The sequence below is a fragment of the Bos grunniens genome, chromosome 19 (assembly GCF_055505025.1).
Source record: "Bos grunniens cultivar Pamir isolate PY7600 chromosome 19, Bosgru_T2T1.0, whole genome shotgun sequence".
NCBI classification, from domain to species: domain Eukaryota; kingdom Metazoa; phylum Chordata; class Mammalia; order Artiodactyla; family Bovidae; genus Bos; species Bos grunniens.
In genome coordinates, this window is record NC_141183.1 from 15311129 (window position 1) to 15335817 (window position 24689).

Sequence of the window (24689 nt, forward strand, 5' to 3'; positions counted from 1 at the left end):
AAAGTCAAGTTGGCAGCTGCCCTGCCGCAGAGAGAAGCTCGTTGTCTTTAATTCTAAAAACGTAGAAACGAGGACAAAACTTTTTTAGGGAGCGTGACCCGGTACCTCGGGGATTCGACTGCACCGATGAGAAATCAGCAACTACTCTTACACCGTACTCTTACCTCCTGACCTTCGACCTCTGCCCCCCTTCCCCCGGCATTTCCGTGTGCCCCTTCCGCTCCCGCCCCTCCGGTGGAGGGCCGACCCAAGGGATGTGGGCGGGGCTTCGGGGCCGGCGGTTAGGGGCGGTGCCTGTTGGGGGCGGGTCTCGCGAGGGGCGGGATTTGAGGAGACATCCTCGCATTGGGCGACTAGGTATAGGCGGGGCTTAGTGCTGGGCTGGGTTAGGCGGGGCAGGGAGTTAGTTACCGCCTCTGGGTAACTGGACGCTGGCGGCCAAACCTCGGAGGCCCGGGGAGGCAGCGGGCCCGTAGCGGATCCCGGATCCGGAATTTTCCGGGCAGGACCGGAATCAAGATCGGCCCTGCCCCAAAGTGGGTTTCTGAAGAACTCGCTAACTTGGATTAGGAAAGCCCGGAATCCGGATCAACAAGCCCCAGAACCCGGAATTTAGATCGGAAAGTCCCGGAGCACGGAGTGCGGAGCGAACTCAGCGCGGAGCGAACTCAGCGCGGAGCCCGGAGTCCGGACTAAGACACCGCCGGACGGGACGGAGCGATGTCGGGCCGTGGCGCGGGCGGGTTCCCGCTGCCCCCGCTGAGCCCTGGCGGCGGCGCGGTTGCCGCGGCCCTGGGAGCGCCGCCTCCGCCGGCGGGACCCGGCATGCTGCCCGGACCGGCGCTTAGGGGGCCCGGGCCGGCTGGAGGCGTGGGGGGCCCCGGGGCCGCTGCCTTCCGCCCCATGGGCCCCGCGGGCCCGGCGGCGCAGTACCAGGTGAGGAGGGCGGATGGGCGGGTGGCGCAGCGAGCACTCCCGGGTCAGGGGGCCTCGAGTGAGGGCCCTGGGGCAGCCTCCTGAATAGGGGGCACAGAGGCTCTGCATGTGGATTTCACGGGGCATGGTGGGGGGCAAGGCTGGGGACCCTCGGGCTCGGCCAGGTGGTGGTGGAGGACTTGAGGGAGAATGTAAGAACGACTCGGGTGGAGGGTTTGAAGCATTTGGGAGCGTCTCGGGATCTTCCTTGGAACAGGGATTCTGAGTGAGAGATGGGAGGCGTAGTCGAAGCTAGTGAGAATGAGAGATCTAGTATAGATTCTCGGGTAAAGGGTCCTGGGAAGTGATGAGAAAGTTTTGGGAAAGAGCCCTCATTGAGAAAGCAGGGTTACCCTGCATTGGTCTTGGTCCTACTCCAAGTCTGCTCTGGGTTTTTTTTTCTCCCCCTAGTTGGGAACTGGCAGAGTTTTAGCGTGTCTGAGATGGCTCCCAGCTGCTAAGGAGGAGGAAGAAGGGCCTGGCTTCCCAGGGGCACAGAAGGCAGAGCTTGGGGATTGCACCCCGTGCAAGGGGAATCTACTCCTGGGCCAGGCCCTGGCACCTTCACACAGGGATGCCTCTAGGTTAGATCAGAGAGGGTCGTGGACAGGCCTGAGGAAGGAGGAAAGCTTAGCCCATTTTGGACAGACTTTCTGGCTTTCTGCCTGGTGTCAGAGTGTCCAGGAGTTGATTAGTCTGGAGGAACAGAGAGGCACCACTGAGTACTGCTGGTCTGGGACTGGAGGAGCCTGCAGAGAGTTGCTTCAAAGGGTTCTGTCTGACCCCTTCTGGGTCTGGCTTTGCAGAGGACTTCTCGGGTTGCAGCTTCAAAGGCCATCAAGAGACTGCGGGGTCAGTGTGTGAGGAATCAGCCTGACACTGGGGGTGGGCTTATCAGTCCCCAAGTCCATTGTTTCTGATTGCCCCAGAATGCTTGGGAATTGCCCTCATCCTTTTCCCCCCGCCCTCCTCTCCACTTTTAATTAGCCTTTAGGTTCTAAACAAGGACATATCCCAGTCTGTGTGCCCTAGCACTTGACACTGACGTCTTGCTAATCTCTCAGGGCACCTGGGAGATTCTCATGTCTCCTCTCCCTCTTGCCCCCAGGTAGAGGTCCCGTAAGTGGATCCTCATAGAGTAGGAGCCCTGGGTCCCCACTTTGTGAAGAGATGCTTCACTGGGATGGTGATTTTTCCTCCTTGCTCCTCATGTTCCCTCTTCTCTCTGAACCAAGGATCTGGCTATTGACAGAGACAGACCTGGTCCCCAAGACTCCAGCTGGGATTCATCTTTCCCATCTTGCTCTCACTCCAGGGGATTCATGGGCCCAGAGTGTCACTGAGGGATCCCTGTGTCTGTCATTCCAGCTCTTAGATGAGTTAGCTGAGGAGCCTCCCTGGGGGCCATTGGCCCCGGGGAAGGCTCCAAGAACCGGATAGGAACCTCTCTAATTTCCTAAGCCTGGGGAAATCCCTGAGAGGACGGATTCCAGGATGATTTTGAGGGAGTGGCCTTGGACCTGTGGCAAGGCTGAGCGAACTGGCTGGGTACCCCAGGCTTCCAGGAGAGGGGACCTTGAGGAAGGCACGGAGCCTCTGCCTCCCTGGGCTTCCCCTGCAGCTTCTCATGGCCTCCTCCTCCTCCAGGGAAGGGGCATGTGTGTACGTGTAGGGGGAGGGGTGCAGAAGTAAAGATAGATGTCTGGGGAGGGAGGGCCCAGTTCACGTCTGCTGACTTCAAGGAGGATCCTGTGTGGCCTCTTTCCAAGTCCAGTTATGTGACTTCTGGGAGAAGGGACTTGAGATCTGAGGAGCAGGGGGTGTGTCTCTGCTGGGGCATGTGAGGTGAGCTGGAGGAGCGAGGCTCTCAAGCTCACGTGGGGCAAATAGGGGAGCTTACTGACGGAAGGGAAGTGATGACCCCACCTCCTTGCAGAGTGTTTCAAGCTGTGGGTGACGGTCTACTAAGGAGCTTAATGAAAACATAATTAAAAAAAAAACACCACTACACCCCCTCCCCCGCCCCCCGCAAAGAACACAGATTGCTGGGTTCACACCAGAGAGTTGAAGGTATTTTGTATGTCTGCAGAGGTAGGTTCTCTTCTTGGTCCTTAGGCCCAGCCTTCAGAGGCACCAGGGGCCAGACTGGAGGCGGCAGCATCAGCCTGGCCTCCCACCCCTGCTGTCGTGGGCGGTGGAGCCAGAGTCCGGTTGAGGACGTGGGCTGTGCTAGGCTGAGGGAGAGGACGTTACTGCTCACATCTGAGGCTCAGGGCGTGGAGCCAGGCCTCCCTAGCCCTGCTGCAGGAAAGGGGTCAGGGAGCCTAAGAGATCAGGGCTCTGGTCTTTTTTTTTTTTTTAAGTCTTGGGTTGTTTTTTAGAAGAGGAGGAATTACTGGTGCTTCAGAGCCCAGGTGTGGAGCTTGGCCAGGCTGAGCTGGGACTGCAGGAACTGTAAGCCGCCTTTCCAGGGGCCCTTTACCCCCTCGGGAGAAGCCTGGGGCCCTGGGCGAGCTGGGGGGCCTCGCAGGCCTCCTTTAGGCCAGGCCTGTGCCGCCTGGTTTTGGGACTTCCTGTTCCGGGAGCACCTGCCTAGGCGGGCTGCGTGGTGCTCAGGACCTCCCACTCTGCAGGTTCCCTGCCTCAGTCGTTCCACCCCCTCAGCTCAGGCACTGGTGGGAAACACTGGAGTCTAGGGTGCGAGGGGGCCGGGCTCTCAGCTGTGACCACCCTGAGTTTTTTTTTCCTAGCATCTCTAGCTGTGTAGCTATGGCTCATTAAGGCAGAGAAGCAGGCTGTCTTTGCCTCTCAGCAGCTCAGAGGAGCCTCCTCCTGATGAGGAGACTTGTGGCAGGACTCCAGAGGTCCCTGACAGAGCCCCCCACGTTGAACCCCATCCTCCCAAACGCTTCCTTCCCACCCGACTCCTTTTCCCCTCCCCCTGTCTTTGGGTCGTGTTTCTTATGTTTTTCTCTGTGTTTGCCTCTGGTCAAGAATCTGACCGTCCTTGGTGAGAACGTGGGATGAGTGCTGGATGAAGAGTTGGAGCAGGAATCTCATCTCTGTGATGCTGGCGGGGAAGGGGGTTGGGGGGGGCGGGGGTCCTTTGATTTGGTGTGAATCCCCACCCAGCCTGGCTTGGTTGGCTGGTTGTGCTGGTTGCATAATCTGGGCCCTGGGGCCAGCCCTGTGAAGCTGCCAGGGACAGTGTGTGCGAGGCAGAGCTGCCAAACAGGCCTTGCAGGCAGCAGCAGCCACGAGGAAGGGAGTGGGGGCTCCTCCCCAGTGGGTTCCACAGTAATGTTGGGGAGCCGGACCTCAGTGGGAAATCCCTTCTGCAGGCCTTGAAAGGAGCCACCTCCCACCCAGCTTCCTCTGCTGATCCTAAGACTTTGATCCTTGCATCCCAGGCTAATCTTATCTCCATTCTCCAGCTTGGCATTGCCAAGCAGCCCCAGCCACCAGGTGGCGTGCGGACCGCAGGCAGAGGCCAGATGCCAGCTGCTCTCCCTTCCGCAGACCACTGGGGAGCCACAGCTTCCCCTTGGAGTCTTCAGGCCTAGAGGTTGGGGGCTGGGCAGCAGGGAGGTGAGAGAAGGGTCCAGTTCTGGATGGTGAGTAGAGTAGGGGCCATATGGCGACCAGATGGCCTGTGTACTCTGCCTGAGGCCGCCCCCACCCGTCGGGACAGGCTCCAAGCCATCCTGTTGCAGCTTGCTCACCTGGGGTACCGCTGCCGATGGGCCTGCCAGCCTGTTGGACTGCCGTTCCCTGCTCAGTCTCACCACCAGGCTGGTGACGGGGACGGGCACTGGGGCTGTGCCCCATCATCCTGCTCGCATCACAGCCACAGCCCACCGCCTGGCTACAACACTGCCCCCGGCTTCTGCCTTAAGCTGGGGGAGGAGAGGATGGAGTGCTCGGTGGGACCATCTGAGAGCCTTGAGGCCGGCTGGTCCAGGGAGCCAGGCAGAGTGTTGCTGGGGCCAGAAGGTGGTTGCAAGTGGCGATGGGCCCTGAAAAACTCCCCCAGGCCCTTCTTCTCCCTTCAGGCAGGGTTCTCCTCCCACCCCCTGGGCTCTGCGGGCCTCATTCGCTGGCACGGCTGCCAGGGCGGTTGAAGGGGGCGGGGCAGGTGTGGTTTACACTCCTGCTCTCAGGCGCCTGCTCCTCTTTGTTCCTGGCACTCCTGCCCGGGCTCGGCGGCCCTGCCGTGTGCTGCTCAGGACTGGACCCTGCCGAGGAGAGGGATGGAAGGAATGGGTTACGGGCCCCGTTGGGCCCCACCCCTGACCTATGCATCCCCATTGGCTCACTTCCCCCAGCGGCCTGGCATGTCCCCAGGGAGCCGGATGCCCATGGCTGGCTTGCAGGTGGGACCCCCTGCCGGCTCCCCCTTTGGCACAGCTGCTCCACTTCGACCTGGCATGCCACCCACCATGATGGACCCATTCCGAAAACGCCTGCTTGTGCCTCAGGCCCAGCCCCCGATGCCTGCCCAGCGCCGGGGGTAAGACCATCCTGTTTCTTCTTCCCTTCTAGCGTAGCTCTGGCAGTAACAGGGTTTCCGCGTGTCCTAAGGGCTGTGATGACTGAGGAAGACTCCTGGTTGTCTTGGGAAGGTCCTGGGGACTGGAGCGGTGGGGAGGCGGGGAGGTCCTTTGGACCATGGACCTCTTCATTGGGTTTCTGTCCTCTTAGGTTAAAGAGGAGGAAGATGGCAGATAAAGTTCTACCTCAGCGAGTGAGTATGTTGGGAGAGGGCCTACGAGGCCCACCCAAGGGCTGGTTGGCTGAGGGTGGACTCAGTCTCCCCTCACCTTGGGGCGAGGGAGGAAGTGAGGAAGGAGCTAGAGCTGCAGCTGAAATGAGCTGATGGATCCTTGCTCCCTCCACACCTCCAGATTCGGGAGCTTGTTCCAGAGTCTCAGGCGTACATGGACCTCTTGGCTTTTGAACGGAAGCTGGACCAGACCATTGCTAGAAAGCGGATGGAGATCCAGGAGGCCATCAAAAAGCCTCTGACGGTGTGTGCAGCCCCAGCCGCTCCTGGGCCTTGCCAAGCTTCTCTCCCTCTCCCTGGCCTTGTTTTCCAGGGGCCAAGTGAGGGTCTCAGATGGGCTAGAGCAGGATGTTTTACACTATAGGATACAGCCCATTTAGCATGAATTTGCTTTAATGTGGTGAGGCCAGCCTGTTTTTAATGGAACATTAGGGTTGTAGAAATGATAAAACTTCACAGTAGCAAAGGAATTATGACATTTTTGTTTTATGTATTTGCATATATGTGCAGATCCTGGATCGTAATTTAAAGCATTAATATTATACATCATGGTCAGACGTTTGAAAGGCAAAGCTGGAGGGTAGATAAGGATAGTTCCTGTCTTCTTCCCTGTCCCTAGAGAAATTTTATCTAGATAACAGTTCCTTGAATGGTGGAGGCTTTCCAGGAGATGATGTTCTGTGGCCATGATGAGTGTTTGAGTTTCACTTAAACTATGAGCCAGCGACTTCTGATAGCACCCTCTGTGCGTCTGTCATACCACCGATCCCCCTGTATTGGACCTGTTGGTACTGCATCTGTTTCCCCATAAAGTTGTGAGTCCCTTGAAGGTGAGGGATGAGATATCCTCGCCCAGTTCCCAGGGCCTCACTAGGGGCCTGACCCACAGCCCTCTGTATGGGTGTGAGACGAGTTCAGACGGGAGGATTGGGTAGCAGCTGGTCACTGTCTAGTTAACCTGTTGTCTTTCTTTAGCAAAAACGAAAGCTGCGGATCTATATTTCCAATACATTCAGTCCCAGCAAGGCAGAAGGTGACACTGCAGGAACCACAGGGACCCCCGGAGGAACCCCTGCAGGGGACAAGGTGGCTTCCTGGGAACTCCGAGTAGAGGGAAAACTGCTGGACGATGTGAGTTGGGGAAGGAGGTGTCTGGAGGGGTGGTGGTGTGTGTGGGTCTCAGACTTGGGCCAGACACTTGGGCACTTCCGGGGTCATCCTGCTGGAGGGAGAGGGCACAGCACCCAGTCCAGAGGTGGGAGGTTTGTGTGGTTGTTACAGTGGTTTTCCTGCAGATGGCAATAGAGTGTCCTGAGGAAGGGGTGCCCTTGCTAATTCCGGTCCTTTACTGACTGACAGCGGGGCTGCCTCAGGCCCCTTTCCGTGCCTCAGGTCTCACTTTTCCCCGCTTCTTTTGGGGCCTGAGAATCCTCAGTACCCTGAGCTTTAGGACTGAAACAGTACTCCTCTGTTCAGGGCTTAGTATGTGGCTTAGGCTCGAACCTTCAGCGGCACGCGTCTCACCCTTTTTACATCCCCAGCCTAGTAAACAGAAGCGGAAGTTTTCTTCCTTCTTTAAGAGCCTTGTCATCGAGCTGGACAAGGAACTGTACGGGCCTGACAACCACCTGGTGGAGGTGAGAGCGGGCCTGGGGCTCGGGAGCACAGGGTGCCGTGCCAGGTGGGCAGAGAAATGGCCTCAGTCCCCTCGCAGGGCCAGGTGCGTATGTTGCCCGCCCCTTTGGTGATGAGCTTGACTCCCCTTCCTCCTGCCAGTGGCACCGGATGCCCACCACCCAGGAGACAGACGGCTTCCAGGTGAAACGGCCCGGAGACCTGAACGTCAAGTGCACCCTCCTGCTCATGCTGGATCATCAGGTGACAAGTGCCCTGAGGCCACGTCTGGGGTCGCGGGGACTCTCGTCTGGGGCTAGGGGCAGGTGCCTTTCGTAAACCCTTCCTGTCCCTGCCCTAGTCTGCTTTGGGTTTTTTTTTCCCTCCTCTGACTCCTGTCTGTCCATGCCAGCCCCCGCAGTACAAGCTGGACCCCCGCCTGGCGAGGCTGCTAGGGGTGCACACGCAGACGAGGGCTGCCATCATGCAGGCCCTGTGGCTCTACATCAAACACAACCAGCTGCAGGACGGCCACGAGCGCGAGTACATCAACTGCAACCGCTACTTCCGCCAGGTTAGCGGGGACACCGCCCCCTCCCCACCGGCCCCCGCCTTGCTGTCGCGCCACACCGCCCCAGGATGGGCCACTGCCCCGTGTGCCCGCCGGGGCGTCACCCACCCTCTGGCGCCCTCCCCAGATCTTCAGCTGCGGCCGACTACGTTTCTCTGAGATTCCCATGAAGCTGGCGGGGTTGCTGCAGCATCCAGACCCCATTGTCATCAACCACGTCATCAGGTAAACGGAAGGGGAGGAAGGCTGTTCGCAGGGCAGTTTACCTTTGGCTTGAATTAAAGCCAAAGCAAAGCAGCACGTTTGGTTTCTTGCTCCCTGGGTGTGTGTGGTTTGGCCCCGGGCGGGTGGGAGGGAAGTTAGCTCCCTCTCCCGTGTGCCGTGTAGCGTGGACCCTAACGACCAGAAGAAGACAGCCTGTTACGACATTGATGTGGAGGTGGATGACCCGCTCAAGGCCCAGATGAGCAATTTTCTGGCCTCTACCACCAATCAGCAGGAGATCGCCTCCCTTGATGTCAAGGTGGGCCCCAACCTCCTCTGGGCCCCAGTGAGCGTGGGCAGGTGTCGGGCATTTCCACTTATATAGCACCTTGGGATGAGACCTGAGTCCTTTGGGGTTGGGGCTGGAAGCGGATCTTGTCTGGGTGGGAGCCAGTCTGACACGTACCCCTTTGCCCAGATCCACGAGACTATTGAGTCCATCAACCAGCTGAAGACCCAGAGGGATTTCATGCTCAGTTTTAGCACTGACCCCCAGGACTTCATCCAGGAGTGGCTCCGTTCCCAGCGCCGGGACCTCAAGGTGTGCCCCTTTTTCCTGAGGGTGATCCCACGTTAAGCTCTGGGGGTTCTGTCCCCAGCACCCTTCTTCTGGCTCAGGGGTGGGAATCGTGTTCAGCTCTCCTCCTGGCGCTCTACAGATCATCACTGATGTGATTGGGAACCCGGAGGAGGAGAGACGAGCAGCTTTCTACCACCAGCCCTGGGCCCAGGAAGCAGTGGGGAGGCACATCTTTGCCAAGGTGAGGCGGCTCTGCCCTGGCTGGCCTGGAGGGCACACCGGAGGGCAGGGTGGGCAGCCGGGCCTGAGCCGCTGGTCTGTCCCTCCTCCAGGTGCAGCAGCGAAGGCAGGAACTGGAACAGGTGCTGGGAATCCGCCTGACCTAACTGCTCAGGGACCCCTTTTCTTCTTCCCAGACTGGAGCCACACCCTCAGCCTGGAAGGGGACCACCCTCTGGGGCGCAGACACATAGGATAACGAGGGGGTGAGGGGCACGTCCAGTCATCCTCGGCTCCCCGGCTTTAGTTTCTTAAGTGTAGTGATAGGATTCCTTGTTGCTTGGTCCTCCAAAGCCTTTTACTTACACATTGGCTTTAACTGGGTTCACGAGAGGCCTCCTATGCCCCCTGCAGGCAGGCCCGAGAAGGACCTGGAGGCTCTGCTTTGACATTGTAACCAAGACCTTTTGGAACCAAAGGCCCCTGGCTTTGCTTGTTTACAGACGCCCTTGGGGCGAGTGTCCATGCTGGCTCCAGGGAGCGGGGAGAGGAAGAGGGGCACGGCTCCCTTTCTTCCCAGCCTTTCCAAACCAAAGTTCTTTGCCATTCCTACCAGCCCAGCCTTGCTGCTGGTAATTTCCTTTCCTTCGGGTTATTTGCACTATTTGTGGAGCAGGATTTTCTATGCGGGAGCCACTTTTTTATAGGGATGTGTTGGGGGTTTTCAGGGAGCCCTACTTGGGGGTCCCTCCTCATTTTCTTTTCTCAATCTATGCAAGCGGCTCTGGCCGCCATCATCTCCTGCGATGCCAGAGGGCTGCCACCCCGGTTCTTGGGCCCAGGGGGTAACGCCTCCTAGGGAGAGGGCACCCTAATTTCTCTGGCGTGGCCCGAGGCATGGGTGTGAGTGTGCTCGGTGGAGGGCAGTGGGAGATGGGGAGGACTGTTGCTGCTCTTTGGAGCCTGGTAAGGAGGGTGGGCCGAGGGCTTGGCAAACGCCACATCTGGCAGGTTTGGAAATTTCCAAATAAATCTTTGTTTATTGGTGGTACCCAGACTTGGTGATTGAACAGTGCGGCCGCTGATTAACAGACTCAAGTCCTCAAGGTCTTGACCGGCAGAGCTTTATTTGAGGGATCCACACGAAGGACATCCACCTCACTTCCATAGTTTCTTGATGGACATGTTTTTCTCACTGTCCTTTTGCATGACCTGGAGAGAGAGAGCATTTGAGTTAGAGAGCCAGTGAACAAGTACCCGACCCCACTGCTCCAGAGCCACCACCAGCAAAGGCAGAAAGGTGTGGCCCCGTACCTTAGCCACTGCCATCTCAAAGTCCTCCTGCGTGACGTGGACGCGGCGCTCCCGCAGCGCGTACATGCCAGCCTCGGTGCACACGCCCTGAGCAGGGAAGAAGGCGGCGCTGCCCTTGTGCCCTGAACCCAGTGCTTCCTGCCTCTGCCCCCTTTCCCTTGGGCACTCCTGTTACCTTCACTTCAGCCCCTGACGCTCCTGGCATGAGCTCAGCAATTTTTCTCAGGTTGATCCCCCGGGTCAGGTTCATTTTCCGAGAATGGATCTTCAAAATGTCCAGCCGGGCCTAGCGATGGGAGGGGAAAAGCCTGAGCCCAGGGCCTACCACCACAGCTGGGGCCGCTGCCAATGCTGCTTATTACAAACCTCCTCGTTGGGGGGTGGGAATTCAATTTTTCTGTCTATGCGCCCTGGGCGGAGCAGCGCCGAGTCTAGGATGTCAATCCTATTGGTTGCCATGATAACCTGAGTGGACAAAGCAGGTGGCGTCAGCTAAGCCCTTCCGAAGGCAGGCTGCACCTCACCCAGGGCCTTCCCTTGGTCCTTCCCTCAGCCGACCCCACCGTACCTTGATATTCTTGGTGGCCTCAAAGCCATCCAGCTGGTTGAGCAGCTCCAGCATAGTGCGCTGGACTTCACTGTCCCCTCCAGAGCCCCCCTCCAGCCTCGAGGAGCCAATGGAGTCAATTTCATCCATGAAGATGATAGATGGAGCGTGTTCTCGGGCCATGACAAACAGCTCCCTCACCATCCGCGCCCCTGTGCGGAGACCAAGCCGGGTGTCAACGACCTAACGAGTTCCGCCCCCTCCCCACCTTAGTTTCATGTTTATGACCACAGTTACCTTCCCCGATGAATTTCTGTACCAATTCAGAGCCAGACACACGAATGAAGGTGCAGTCTGTATGATGTGCCACGGCCCGGGCCAGCAGTGTCTTCCCCGTGCCCGGAGGTCCGTATAGCAGTACCCCCTAGAGAGCAAGGGTGGGGCTCAGGGAAGGAAGCTGGCCCCCATGTTTCATTCAAGGAACATTTACTGAGTGTTTGCACTGTACCAGATTCCATGTTAGACACTAGAGATAAAGAAGTGAACGTCAAAGTCCTTTCTGGAGCGTAAACCCAAACCATTCGATGGCCTGGTAGCGTCTCTTCCCCCAGCCCCTGGCTGAGCAGGACCAGTGAAAGCAAGCTCCAGTCTACCCGGGGTGGGGTAGCTGTACAGTAGCAGCATGGCCCTCGCACAGAAGCTCTGCTCACCTTGGGCTGCGCGATGCCCAGTGCTTCAAACAGCTCAGGATGCTTCACAGGCAGCTCAATCACTTCTTTGATCTCCTTGATCTGTTTGTCCAGTCCACCAATCATCTCGTAAGTTGAGTCTGGCACCTTCTCCACCATCATCAGGGACACCAGCGGGTCCACCTTGTTAGGCAGGATCTTGTGCAGAGTGTAGCTATCATTTCTGAGGGCCACCCGGCAATTGGGTGTCACCTGGGCAAGGGACAGAGGTTCAGGAAGTGGTGTGGTGAGAGCTGACCCCCACCTCCCACCTCCCGGGCTGCACTCACATCATTGATGTCGATGTTCTTGTCCACGTCGACGACAAACTTGCCCTCCGGATGTACCTACAGAAACAAGGGCGTATGACCGTCCCTGACAGTTACCAAATCACTAACCTCACCCAGAAGACCCATGAGTCTTACACCAAGGTGAGAACAATGTCCTCACGGCGCATAAAGGTACGGGAATGCAGAGGCAGGTGGCTGGTGCCGGGTCCTGCTGCCTTTACCTTGACTAGCACTTTTTTCTTATCCATGGCCCGGACTACTTCCCCCACGTAGGAGCCCTGTTCCTGCAGCAGCTGTAGCTCCTCCCGCAGCAGGCGAACTAGATGGGAAGCAGACACCATGATTAATCAGAAGTTTTGAAGGGAAGGACTCAAAAAAGAAAGTCTAGAATTCACGTGTTTAAAGAGATTACAATGCAACTCAAGAGACAGATGAAGCAGTGGGCACTTAGGTGAAGACTCGCTTCAAGGAGACTGAACACTCAGACCTCACACCAGTTGCCTCCATGCAGCCCTCCCATCTTTCCCTCCTCACCTTTTGCATTAAGCTCATTCCTCTGTGCCTGTAGCCTCCGGAGATTTTGGCTCTTATCATTCACAATCAGCTATTGGAGAACAAGAAGCAAAGGGTGGAAAACAGGAGGAGGTTAAAATCTTGGCTAAGACCCTCATAGGCTGATATGAGCTGAGTGAGGAAAGCACAGGGCACCTGCATTCCCCATTCAGATTCTCCAATATGACTTCAGCCTTGACCCCGTCCTCCAAGAGCACCTCTGGAGCGCAGGACAACCATGGGGGCGGGGTGGGGGGAGCTGCTTGTCTAATACTGGTCTAATAACAAACCGTAACGGAGACAAGTAACAGCTGATTAACATAGTTTCTCAGAGTGGGAACTTGGGTATCGAGGGAAGATTTCTGAGTCAGAATGCTAAGTTCCAGCCCCACTGCTGGCAATCATCAGCTGAGTTAAAGCCAAAGAAAACCATGAGAAAGGTCTAGATCTGTTACCAAACTGCAAGTGGGTATAGCACCCCCATCCTGGCTCTTTCCAGGATTAACATAAGGAACAAAGGAAAGCACACATTGTTGTTCAGTCGCTAACTCGTGTCTGACTCTTTGTGACCCCATCGACTGTAGCACACCAGACTTTCCTGTCCTTCACTATCTCCTGGAGTTTCCTCAAATTCATGTCTACTGAGTCAGTGATGCTATCCAACCATCTCATCCTCTGTCGCCTCCTTCTCCTCTTGCCCTCAGTTTTTCCCAACATCAGGGTCTTTTCTGATGAGTTGACTCTTCATGTTGGGTCACCAAAGTATTAGAGCTTCAGCATCAGTCCTTCCAATGAATATTCAGGGTTGATTTCCTTTAGGATTGACTGGTTTGATCTCCGTGCAGTCCAAGGGACTCTCAAGTTTTCCCCAGCACCACAATTCAACAGCATGAATTCTTCAGTGCTCAGCTTTCTTTATGGTTCAACTCTCAAATCCATACATAACTACTGGAAAAACTACAGCTTTGACTATATGGACCTTTGTTACACAGGTAAAGCATTTCAAAAATGAAAAACCAAATATGATACCCACAAATGTACCTGAAGTTCCTGAAGAATTTATTTCCTGAAGAAATGTACCTGAAGAATTTTCCCTTGCGGCGCGCCTCCATCCAATTTACGTTATTTTCCTTATTTCTGTGGTCCTTGCTGCTTCTCTAGGCTAGAGCACTGGGCTGTTCAGTTTCATTTCATTCAGTTCCATGGAATCAGCATTTTCCAGACTCCTCAATTCTTTCTTCTCTCACTCTGCCCCAACCCTTCTCTGATAAATGTCATTTCCTGACCCTATGTCTTCTCTTCACAAGAAACTGTTTCATTAGGGTTTTAAAAGGAACGACTTTTGGCTAGGGGGTACTTTTATGTTAAAATTTGACTCTTGAAGATGTGTAAGAAACTGTGAATATTAATTATCTTCAAAAAGGTGGGATTTGAGGGGAACACGAGACAGTTAATTTCATATATTTTATACTATTAACTTGTTATCAATACTACTTTTTCCACTGCGCCGCAGTGGAATTTCATGGATTTGTAGAGATCCGCTCATCCCCCTTCTAGCTCCCTCTGGACCTTTGAAGTCCGTTCTCACCTGGAGTTCTTCAATCTTGGACAGATAATATTGGCGGAGTCCACTGCCTGCTTTCCCCTCTTCCAGCTCCATCTGAGGACAAAGTGTAATTATTAACCAAAAGGCTAAACATCCAGGGGATAAAGCTACTTCCACGTTGATTTCGGAGATTTAAGGTTTGTGTTCTCGTCCCTCACTCCATCTCTTCACAACCATTTCCTTAAGACTAAACTAAAACAGAATGAGAATGCCGCCTACCTCTTAAGACTTTCAGAAGGATCAAGAAACAGCGCACCCGGAACGCTACACAATCCCGAGATGTTATTTGTACAGGCGCAGCCAGCACGAAGCACGGGGCCCCCGACTCCCGCAAGAGTGGGTTCCCGCTCCCACTGCTCTCACCACTCCTCCTCACTCAATCGGCTTCCACCCGGTCTTCCACTCCCGGCCCCGCCGTGACCCGCCGCGGGCGGCGCTGACACAGCAGATCCGGTCCCAGACAGGGCCCAGTCTAGATTGGCCCACCCACCCCGGGCTCCCCCGACCCGCTGGCCCCGGCTGGCTGCCCACCTCGGATCGCACCTGCTTCGCATCCAGCCCCAGTCCCCGCCCGGCCGCCGCCGCCATACCTGCTCTGGTCCGTCAAGCGCCATCTTCCCTCTTCCGCGGAGACCGCCGGCATCAGAGCCGCTTTGGCGCGCAGGCGCAAAGCCGGGGCTTGCTGGGGTGGGGGTACCAAAGACTCGGGAAGAGAACAGTTCCGGGTCAATGGGCGGGGTGTGAGGACGGAAGGTAACAAATAACAAGGGCCATGAGGGGAGGGACGGGGGTACGCGAGATCAGGATCTTTGGTGTAAAAGGCACAGAACTCCTAGTTACTCTCTAGAAATTCGGTTTTGGCGCCATTTCTCGTGGTGCCAGCTTCCAACATGTAAAACCTGGGGAAGGATTACAGAGAATAAGGTTTGTGGCCACGCTCTAAATGGCGGAAAACTTGGAGCCGGGACGCGAGGGACGCAAGCGGAAGCGGAAGTACGTATGCTGCCCACATGTGTCTCTCCAGGGTGGAGAAAACGGTGCTGGCTGCCGGTGAGTGGTGTCGAGTAAGACTCTGAGTGTCTCCGCGACGGCGAGTGGAAAACGGAAAGCGGAATCTAGTGCTCCGGGAAGAGACGTTCCAACTTCTGCTTTCTCTCCCGATTGAGTGGTGCCTCCACGTTACACCATGGGCAAAAAGAGCAAAGTCGGAAAGAGCCGGCGGGACAAGTTCTATCACTTGGCGAAGGAGACCGGTGAGTCAGGGTTCGTGCTGTCAGAGCGGGCGAGCCACCGACCTTGGTCGGTTCGCCCCACTTTCCGAATATTGAGTTTCTTTTCCGCAGAAGGGGTAGTGGGTCGGGAGGCCGCAGAAATCCCGTTGGGAAAGCGCTTCGCGGACCTTGTTACAGTATTTTGTCGCCGCCTCCAGGTTACCGGTCCCGCTCTGCTTTCAAGCTGATCCAGCTGAATCGCCGCTTTCAATTTCTGCAAAAAGCCCGAGCATTGCTGGACCTGTGCGCTGCACCGGGTGGATGGTGGGTAACACCTTGGCACCTGACGCTCCTTATGGAAACTTTCTGGGTTCCAGCCTTGGATGACTGAGAATTGCGTTGAGGGGCGGGAGGGATACAGTAATACCAGCCTCAAATTTCTGTACACCCCAGAACTGTAAGCTTCAGGAGGGAGGATTTAGAACGTGTACATACGTTTGACTGGTACTGACCAGCGTTCTTCAGGTCCATTCAGTTGCTCAGTCGTGTCCGACTCTTTGCGACCCCATGGACTTCTGCACACCTGGCCTCCCTGGCCTCCCTGTCCACCCTGTCCATCACCAACTCCTGGAGCTTGCTCAGACTCATGTCCATCGAGTTGGTGATGCCATCCAACTATCTCATCTTCTGTCGTCCCCTTCTGCCTTCAATCTTTCCCAGACCAGGGTTCTTTGCGTTCCCCAATCAGTAGAAATTGATTAGGGGCCAGACAGGAAATTCAGGCAAAGCTTTATTGGGGCCCCTGCTGCAGCAGGAGGGCATGAGAACGAGTAACACGTTCCCTTGGTTGCTAGCTCCCGGAGGGGTATGAGCTGATTCTTTATATGGGGTGAGGGTTGCTGTGTATCTAGGAGCCCAGCCTTAGGAGTCGCTTAGGTGGTTTGCTCACCCCTTTGGTGATGGTGAGTGTCAGGGGCAAGTGCAGGACCCTGCTTTTGCTCTAGCTCTTCATAAGTGGCAGTGGATTTGTTTGTTTTTTGTCTTTTGTATCTTGTCCAAAATTTACCCCAGCTGGGCATGCATACAGTTATTTTTAGTCACTTGTGGTTTGTATTTTATTACTTGAGGAGTTGTTTGTTCAACTGCAAACACTCAGCAAAAGGTCCCAGGTCCCAGAGACTCCCAACACTAGGGGTGGGAGATCAGATTGTCAAGGGAGAGGGAGAGGTGGTCGAGGGTATTTTAATCTTTACTTCTCTTTTATAGGCTGCAAGTGGCTGCCAAGTTTATGCCTGTATCCAGCCTTATTGTGGGTGAGTGACCGGTGGCTCTCTTAGGTGTGCCAGGGGGTGGGAGAGTGACACACTATGGTTCTGCATTTCCTTCCTCCCTGCTTGAGGCAGCCTTTTGGAATCCTCTGCCCTCTTTTCTTCCAGGAGTGGATCTGGTCCCAATCAAGCCTCTTCCCAATGTGGTGACCCTCCAGGAGGACATCACAACAGAACGCTGTAGGCAGGTAATAGGAACCTTCTTTGTCCCATTCTTTTTATAAGTAGACATCTGCATCCATCCCTCTTCCCACCCTGATCCCCTGAAGGCACGTTTTTCCTGTTTACCATGCCCTAAGCAGTGTCCACAGATTCTCTCTCTGACAAGGCCCAAAGACACTGTGTCCATCCAGCCTTTGTTTATTCACGAAAGAGGTCTTTGGAGTTAGAGGAAGTGCAGAGATTTCCATGAAATCCTTTCCAGCAGGTTTTCTATAGACTAAGCTCCACGAGGACAGATAGGTTTGCTTATCGTTGTATCCCCTGTCCACGGCACAGGAATTGGCCTGTGGCGGGCACTCAACAAATGATTGGGTGGACAGATGGCTGAACCAGTGATTCTGTTCACAGCCATGTCTGTATTTCAGTTACAGTAATCTCTTCCTTCTCTGTAGGCCCTGAGGAAGGAGCTGAAAACCTGGAAGGTTGATGTTGTGCTCAATGATGGGGCCCCCAACGTCGGGGCTAGCTGGGCCCATGATGCTTACTCACAAGGTGCCGGGGTCAGAGGACGTGGAGATGAGGGTGGAGGGGGGCATGCCCTCTCAGGCTGCGGAGGTCCTCAGCTTACCATCTCTGTCCCATAGCCCATTTGACGCTGATGGCTCTGCGTTTGGCTTGTGACTTTCTGGGCCGTGGTGGCTGCTTCATCACAAAGGTTTTCCGTTCCCGGGACTATCAGCCCTTACTGTGGATCTTCCAGCAGCTCTTCCGCCGTGTCCAGGCCACCAAGCCCCAAGCCTCTCGTCATGAATCTGCGGAGATCTTTGTAGTCTGCCAAGGTGGGTGTAACTTCATTTGTTCTCTTGATTCAGTCTCCTACCTACCAAAGCACACTTGCTTATGAATCCTATTATCTTAGGTTTCCTGGCTCCTGACAAGGTTGACAGTAAATTCTTTGACCCCAAGTTTGCATTCAAGGAAGTTGAAGTTCAGGCCAAGACTGTTACAGAATTGGTGACTAAGAAGAAGCCAAAGGTGTGTTAAGGGAGTGGGCCCACTCTCAGGTCATGGAACATGGGGGAGGCTGGGCCTGGTGGGTCCTACAGACAGCCCAGAAGGGACTGACTGCTCAACCTTCGTTATATCCCTTCTTAAGGCTGAAGGCTACGCTGAGGGTGACCTTACTCTCTATCATCGAACCTCCATCACTGATTTCCTCCGAGCTGCCAACCCTGTTGACTTCCTCTCCAAAGCCAGTGAAGTGAGTCCCCAGACTTGAGGGCTGTGGGGGAGCCCCGGAAACAGGGCCTGAGCATCTCCCTGTTCTTCTCCCCCCAAAACAGATCTCACTAGACGACGAAGAGCTGGCACAGCATCCAGCCACCACCGAGGACATTCGGGTGTGCTGTCAGGACATCAAAGTGCTGGGGCGCAAGGAGCTCAGGTTCACGCTGGGGGTGGGCAGAAGTTCTGGGAGCCCCGAGGGCAGCGGGGAGGCCTGGGAGGGACATGACGCTGGATCTTGGGGAACAGGATGCTGCTGTGCTGGAGATGTGGGGTCGGGGCCTGAGTCCTCGGACTTATGTGGCTCACACGTGAGGTTTGGGGTATGGACCTAAACCAGGAGGAGGTTGGGACGGCGACAGTAGGGTCAGGAATGGTATTTCTGGGGCAGGTCCCTACTGAACTGGAGAACGAAGCTTCGGCGATACGTGGCCAAGAAGCTGAAGGAGCAAGCAAAGGCACTGGACATCAGGTGAGGAGGGAGCTAAGCCAGGGCAGGTGCTGAGCAGGTGTTGGCGGGAGGCGTCTGTGGAGATAATCAGCTCCTGGGACACTTGTGTCAGCCTCAGCTCTGGGGAGGAAGAGGAAGGAGAGGAGGAGGAGGCCACAGCCAGGACTGGGCCACAGCCATCTCAGGAGGAGGAGGAGGAGGAACAGCTGAACCGGACTCTGGCGGAGATGAAGGCCCAGGAGGTGGCAGAATTAAAGAGGTGAGGGGAGCTGGGGGACCACCACGGCCGAGTCCCTTGGTGGGTAAAGATCCGGAAGAGTGTGAAGGCCTGGCTGGGGAATCTCCAGAACTGGGCAGCTGTAACTCTTCAACCCTGCCCCTCAGGAAGAAGAAGAAGCTGCTGCGTGAGCAGAGGAAGCAGCGGGAGCGCGTGGAGCTGAAGATGGATCTTCCCGGGGTTTCTATCGCAGACGAGGGGGAGACTGGCATGTTCTCCCTGCGTACCATCCGGGGTCACCAGGTGAGGTGGAGTGGGGCCCACGCAGGAGATGGCAGGACCTGTGTGGGTGTTTAGAGGTGGGCGCCCTGGAGGCCTTTGGTTTGGTACGCTGAATGGCTCGTGGCTGCTGTCTTCGCCCATAAATGACTTGGTGAGGGGAGGCTGGGAAAAAACAAGAGCCTTGTATTTCAAAGACCAGGAGGAGACGTACACCTAAAATAATGGTAGAGTAGGAAGCTTTGTGATGCTAAAGCTGAAACTCCAGTACTTTGGCCACCTCATGCGAAGAGTTGACTCATTGGAAAAGACTCTGATGCTGGGAGGGATTGGGGGCAGGAGGAGAAGGGGACGACAGAGGATGAGATGGCTGGATGGCATCACTGACTCAATGGACATGAGTCTGAGTGAACTCCAGGAGTTGGTGATGGACAGGGAGGCCTGGCGTGCTGCAATTCATGGGGTCGCAAAGAGTTGGACACGACTGAGCGACTGAACTGAACTGAGGAAGCTTTGTGAGTGTGATGTAGATTTATTTGTCCTTGTAGAACTAGAGTATCAGAACCACAAGGCTCTTGTTGCCAGATTAGGTGATAAGTGATGCAGCCAGGGTTCCTGGGTTTCCAGCGCGTATGCTCGGGGGTCTGCCTCGGGGAGGCGGGCACAGTGTTGCTCAGTTCACTGGGACCAAGTCAGCGCCTGGCTGCACTGGGCTGTTGGACGGTGCTTTCTGCTGAATGCTAGAGAGCCTGCTTTTTCTGGTAAAAGCAGCATCACAAATAAAATGAGCTTCTGTGGGTCTTGTGTGGAAAGGTAACAGCTGGGTCACATCATACTGGAGCCAGAGAGCATGCTGGTCCTGGAGCGGACCATGCCTTTCGCATGCTTTGCCTCTCTCCTCATCTGTAAAAGATATTAACAGAAACCACCTACTAGGGTGCTAGGAAGGAATAAACAAAGATGGTTAGATGTGATTGCTGGTGTGTAAGTCAGGAAATAGTAGCTGTCTTTGCCATGAGAACAGATTTTGGAGTTGACAAGTGGTTTATAAGTGAAACAGTTCTTCCTGTTAGATGTATGTTGCTGGGCTCCTTTATTCAACGGAAACAACAGTTGTAGACATTCTCCAGTGATAAGGTGCCTTCTGAGTAATTCGAAAACCAGTGATTTTAAAACATTTTAAAGTTTGGCACCAGTTAGGCCATGGGGTGCTTTTCCATAAACCTGTTCCTTCCAGTAATTGAAGAAGAGAATGCTGAGTGGTGTGGCCTAGGATGGGGTGTTTTAAACAGTTAACCCCGTCACCTCCCTGTCTATAAAAGGAGGTAATGTACTTGCCACAGTGTGTTTTCTAACGTTGCTGAGACTAAGATGGTGAACCGGAAGGGCTACAGCAGTGTGTTCCTTGTCGTGCCCTTGACCTCTGTTTCTGTCGCTCCTCAGTTGTTAGAGGAGGTAACACAGGGGGACATGAGTGCTGCAGACGCGTTTTTGTCCGACCTGCCACGAGATGACATCTATGTATCAGATGGTGAGGATGACGACGACGCATCTCTGGGTAGTGACCTGGATCCAGAGGAGCTGGCAGGAGTCAAAGAACCTCAGAGTCTAAAGGACCGAAAGTGGTAAGGAGTGAGTGAGTGAGTGTGAGTGAGTGAGTGAGTGTGTGTGTGTGTGTGTGTCTGCAGAGGTGTCTATAGGGCACCCTCAGCTCAAGTCCCCAGTGGGAGTGGGGGGCAGCAAGCCCTCCAGGGCATTGACGCACCCACTGACCTTGGGACTACAGTGTACGATTTGCTGAAGCGGAAGATGATAAAGAGGAGGAAGAGAATCCACTGTTGGTACCATTGGAGGAAAAGGCGGTGCTGCAGGAAGAACAGGCCAGCCTGTGGTTCTCCAAGGTAAGCAGAGGCTAGGGGCCGAGACAGACCAGGGCTGGCATTCCCCGAGAGAGAGGGGGTGCCTGACGATTCCCCCATCGCAGGACGGCTTCAGTGGGATTGAGGATGACGCCGACGAGGCCCTGGAGATCAGTCAGGCCCAGCTGTTGTTTGAGAGCCGTCGCGAGGGGCAGCAGCCACCGCCACTGCCTTCCAATGAGGAGACCAAAAGCAAGCCTCCCCCATGCCAGGGTGAGGCCCCTAAGGAGGTGGGGGCTCCTAAGGGGTCAGAGGTCGCCCCTGGGCCTGGAGAGGAGGAGCGCGATGGCAGCTCCGACAGTGACAGCAGCAGCGAGGACGAGGAGAGGTGAGTGTGGCGGCTGACGGGAGGGCTCAAAGAGCAGCAGTGGTTCTGGCCCATCGTCTGGGAGCTGGAGATGGAGAGCTAAATACAGATGGTTCTGGTTTAAGTGATCTGCAGTACAGCCTGAGGGCAAGGTTTCTGGAAGTTCCCCAGGCAGTTTTAATTAAGAACTAGGGTTGGGTCTGGGTGGCGTGGGGTATGGTGGGACATGGGTGCACGTCCTTCCCCTCTTGCACAGCTGGAAATCACAGCGCGGGAAGAAGCGCGGCCGTGGGCCTAAGTCAGAGGACGACGATGGGTTTGAGGTGGTGCCTATCGAGGACCCCGGTGAGAGCGCGGCACTGAGTGGGAGGGAAGGCCGCCGGAGGTGTGGGTATTGGGGTGGAGCTGTGACCTCTGCTTCCCTCCCTAGTGAAGCATCGGATCCTGGACCCTGAAGGCCTTGCTCTAGGTGCACTTATTGCTTCTTCCAAAAAAGCCAAGAGGGACCTCATAGACGACTCCTTCAGCCGGTGAGGGGCCAGAAGTCATGAGAATCGACCTGGGCAGGGCGTGGCAGGGCTGGTTTCTGTGAAATCTGATCTGGTGTTCTCTCCACCTAGGTACACGTTCAATGAGGACGAGGGGGAGCTTCCAGACTGGTTTGTGCAGGAGGAAAAGCAGCACAGGATACGACAGTTGCCTGTCGATAAGAAGGAAGTGGAACACTACCGGAAACGCTGGCGGGAAATCAATGCACGGCCCATCAAGAAAGTGGCCGAGGCCAAGGCCAGAAAGAAACGGAGGGTGAGCTTGGGGCTACCTGAGATGCTGGGTGGGCTGGGCTGGGCAGGGGTAGGAGAAGAGGCTGGCCTGACTGTGAGGTCCCCCGACAGATGCTCAAGAAGCTGGAGCAGACTAAGAAGAAGGCAGAAGCTGTGGTTAACACGGTGGACATCTCAGAACGGGAGAAAGTGGCACAGCTTCGAAGGTGAGGGGCCGGGGGTCACCCACAAAGGTACACGGAATCAGGGAGCGGCAGGAAGCCTCTAACCTGTGTCTTCCGCTTACAGTCTCTACAGGAAGGCCGGGCTTGGAAAAGAGAAACGCCAGGTCACCTATGTGGTAGCCAAAAAAGGTGTGGGCCGCAAAGTGCGCCGGCCAGCTGGGGTCAGAGGTCACTTCAAGGTGGTGGATTCGAGGATGAAGAAGGACCAAAGAGCACAGCAGAGGAAGGAGCAGAAGAAAAAGCACAAGCGGAAGTGAGCGGGGCCGCTAGGGCCTCTGCGGGACTGTGAGGACGAGGAGGGGTTCAGTGCCCCTTCCGGCCTCCTTGGTGCCAGCCCTGCCCTTGCCTGCCTCAGTCTTTGAAAAGACAGGTTCCAGCTACCTGCACTCTAGTGGTCCTGGGCAGTGAGGGGGGCATCATACTGACTGGAAGAAAGGGCTCCCATCAGAGCCCCACTAAAAATGCCGTTGGCGCTATCAGAGCCCACAACCCTTCTGTGAAGGACGTCGGGCACTGGGCAAGAAGTCTCACCACCGTTAAATCATAAGGGAAGCCCCATACCACAGTGGCAGCCACTGCAGCCTGTGCCTGGGCAAGTGGTTCTCTCGAGTCTTCCCCCGTTATCATCTGAATAAAACCAGGATAGATGTCTGACAGTTCAGTTCCTGGGAACGTGACAGATCCAACACTTGGGTGTTCGCACCCCTGTGCACTGTGCTAATCGTATTTCTATGTTCCAGCTCATGGTGAAGTAGAAATGACAAGCAATCCACAGGTCCCAGTAGTAAAACATTTACTAGAGCAAGCAGAAAGGAATGCACATCTTAAAGAAACCTTCACAAAGTCACAAAATTTGAAGTATGTATATTTCTTTTCCTTTTATAAACAAGATAGAACAAAAATCATCAAAATCATTTCAGCAAAAGATTTTTCTACCATTGTGGCAAGTTAAAAAAAATACAATGAAATAGAAGACACTTTAAAAGCTGTTGTTGGGTTTTTTTTTTTTTTTTTTTTCATTTTAAATTTAGCAACAGTTTAGGCCCAGAGCAGTCCTGTTTCCAGGATCGTCTTTACCCCTCAGCTGCAGGGACTCTGGGTCTGGCAGGCTGCTGCTTCCTGCCTCAGGGCTGGACACTAAGCTGGCTGGGAAACCTGAGCGTCAACTCTCATGTAGCATCAGGCCCCTCCCCTCCCCCCACCTCCCCTGCAGAGGATTGGAAGCGCTTCCGTGCACATCCCAACACCTCCAATGACTGATCTACACCATCAATCCAGCCTCAAATGAGGACTGCCTGGCCACAGAAAAACTTGTTGATGTTTTTAAGGTGACACTTTAGTAAAAAATATGCACTACATACAATATAAACCTAGAGTGAGTTTTGTGCCCTGTAAGGCCCCTTCTCCCAAGGTATCCTCAACTGACCCTCGTGACACTCACCCAGAGCCAAAAGAAGCTGCCGACTCTGGCTTCTTCTAAGACGAAAGCAGCTTCCCAAGAAAATACCTGAAACGTTCCCTAGGTGAATGGGTCACGTCTCCAAACTCCAGCTGTCCACTAAGGGCCCAGGGTCCTTATACCTTGGGCCCCAACCCAGCCCTGAGACACCTAGTTACCAAATCTAAAAATAAAATTAAAGACAACTGATTTCACACTTCAGCACATACCCTCTAACTGTCCCACCGACTTTTCTTGCGCTTGGGCGGCTCGGGGACAGCAAAACCATCAGGAGTCTTATCTGTCTTGCTGTCCATCTTGTCCACCTTGGGGCTGTCCACCTTGGGGTCCATCTTGCTTTCACGATTACAACTTTCCTTCCTGCTTTCACCATTCCGACCGTCATTGGCACCCCGGCTCTCCCCGTGTCGGCCTCCGCCCCCTCCATGCCTGTTCTCTCCATGAGGATGACCATCAGCATGACGGCGGCTATCGGTGTGACGGCTGCTGCTCTCTGGGTAGCGGTATCCATCTCCGTGGCGACCCCCATCTCCATGGCGACCCCCATCTCCATGCCGTGGGCTATCGCCATGCCGATTGCCACTCTCTCCATGACTGTGACGACTTCCACCCCGGTTCTCAGTATATCGCTCTCTTTTCCCATTGCCACCCCCAGTCCCTTCTCGGCTGTTACTCCCTGAAGCTGTGTTGTTGACCCCTGGAGCTCCGGCAGAAGGGTAGGTCACCGGGGCACTGCTGAGGTTCCCAGGACTGCCAAAGCCTGGGATACCCTTCGTGGCGCTGGCAATGGGGCTGTCAGGACTGCTGTGGCCCTGCTGGGCTGAATTAGTTGGAACTGAATTCAAGCTCCCTGCACTAGTCCATCCACTCGCCCCAGCTGCAGAGCTTCCAGCCTTCTGGTTGCTTAAACTGGCAGCAACAAAGTGACTCTTGTACTGTGACTAAGAGAGACAAGAGCAGTGGGTGAGACAGTAAGTTTAAGAAACCTAATGGCCCAGCTAGCTAACTGGAGGTACAGAAGGATGAGAGGCGGTTCAGGGCATAAGAGACACAGAACCAAACTTGTCTCAGCTGAAAAATGGC

At 55.2% G+C, this 24689-nt stretch overlaps 4 protein-coding genes across 8 annotated transcripts in view; 2 read left to right on the forward strand and 2 right to left on the reverse strand.

The window, feature by feature from the left end:
* Positions 1–709: 709 nt before the first annotated feature.
* SMARCD2 (SWI/SNF related BAF chromatin remodeling complex subunit D2) lies at positions 710–9997 on the forward strand. 2 transcript variants are annotated; one of them, XM_086356986.1, is made up of 13 exons: positions 710–936; positions 5301–5485; positions 5677–5719; positions 5880–6002; positions 6734–6889; positions 7300–7395; positions 7535–7636; positions 7785–7946; positions 8071–8168; positions 8331–8466; positions 8626–8748; positions 8867–8968; positions 9060–9997. In XM_086356986.1, the coding sequence occupies exons 1-13, from the start codon at positions 721–723 to the stop codon at positions 9111–9113; spliced, it is 1596 nt and encodes a 531-aa protein (XP_086213112.1). In that variant the 5' UTR covers positions 710–720; the 3' UTR covers positions 9114–9997. The 2 variants fall into 2 exon arrangements, with proteins under 2 accessions (XP_086213112.1, XP_086213114.1); XM_086356988.1 differs by lacking the exon at positions 710–936 and adding an exon at positions 3163–3429.
* Positions 9998–10054: 57 nt separating this feature from the next.
* On the reverse strand, positions 10055–14651 carry PSMC5 (proteasome 26S subunit, ATPase 5). 2 transcript variants are annotated; one of them, XM_086357045.1, is made up of 12 exons: positions 14574–14651; positions 13966–14037; positions 12360–12429; positions 12047–12144; positions 11826–11882; positions 11518–11748; positions 11105–11231; positions 10829–11019; positions 10627–10725; positions 10436–10546; positions 10261–10347; positions 10055–10158 (listed from the first exon to the last, which is right to left on the reverse strand). In XM_086357045.1, exons 1-12 carry the CDS (start codon positions 14595–14597, stop codon positions 10105–10107), a joined length of 1221 nt encoding a protein of 406 aa, XP_086213171.1. In that variant the 5' UTR covers positions 14598–14651; the 3' UTR covers positions 10055–10104. The 2 variants fall into 2 exon arrangements, with proteins under 2 accessions (XP_086213171.1, XP_086213172.1); XM_086357046.1 differs by having other exon boundaries at positions 14203–14651.
* A 346-nt stretch (positions 14652–14997) lies between these two features.
* On the forward strand, positions 14998–23746 carry FTSJ3 (FtsJ RNA 2'-O-methyltransferase 3). The gene is made up of 20 exons (XM_086356975.1): positions 14998–15236; positions 15413–15518; positions 16461–16507; positions 16631–16710; positions 17137–17236; positions 17329–17523; positions 17604–17719; positions 17841–17945; positions 18028–18128; positions 18360–18440; positions 18532–18678; positions 18804–18939; positions 20359–20540; positions 20702–20816; positions 20900–21162; positions 21398–21486; positions 21572–21671; positions 21762–21945; positions 22035–22129; positions 22212–23746. Exons 1-20 carry the CDS (start codon positions 15170–15172, stop codon positions 22402–22404), a joined length of 2502 nt encoding a protein of 833 aa, XP_086213101.1. The 5' UTR covers positions 14998–15169; the 3' UTR covers positions 22405–23746.
* Positions 22924–24689, reverse strand: part of DDX42 (DEAD-box helicase 42) — a 35897-nt gene continuing 34131 nt past the window's right edge. For 2 of the 3 annotated variants that reach the window (XM_086356972.1, XM_086356973.1), the window contains one exon: positions 22924–24547. In XM_086356972.1, the coding sequence (XP_086213098.1) occupies positions 23819–24547 (729 nt within the window). In that variant the 3' untranslated portion in view covers positions 22924–23818. The remainder of the gene's footprint in view (positions 24548–24689) is intronic. The other variant, XM_086356974.1, reaches the window with a different exon arrangement.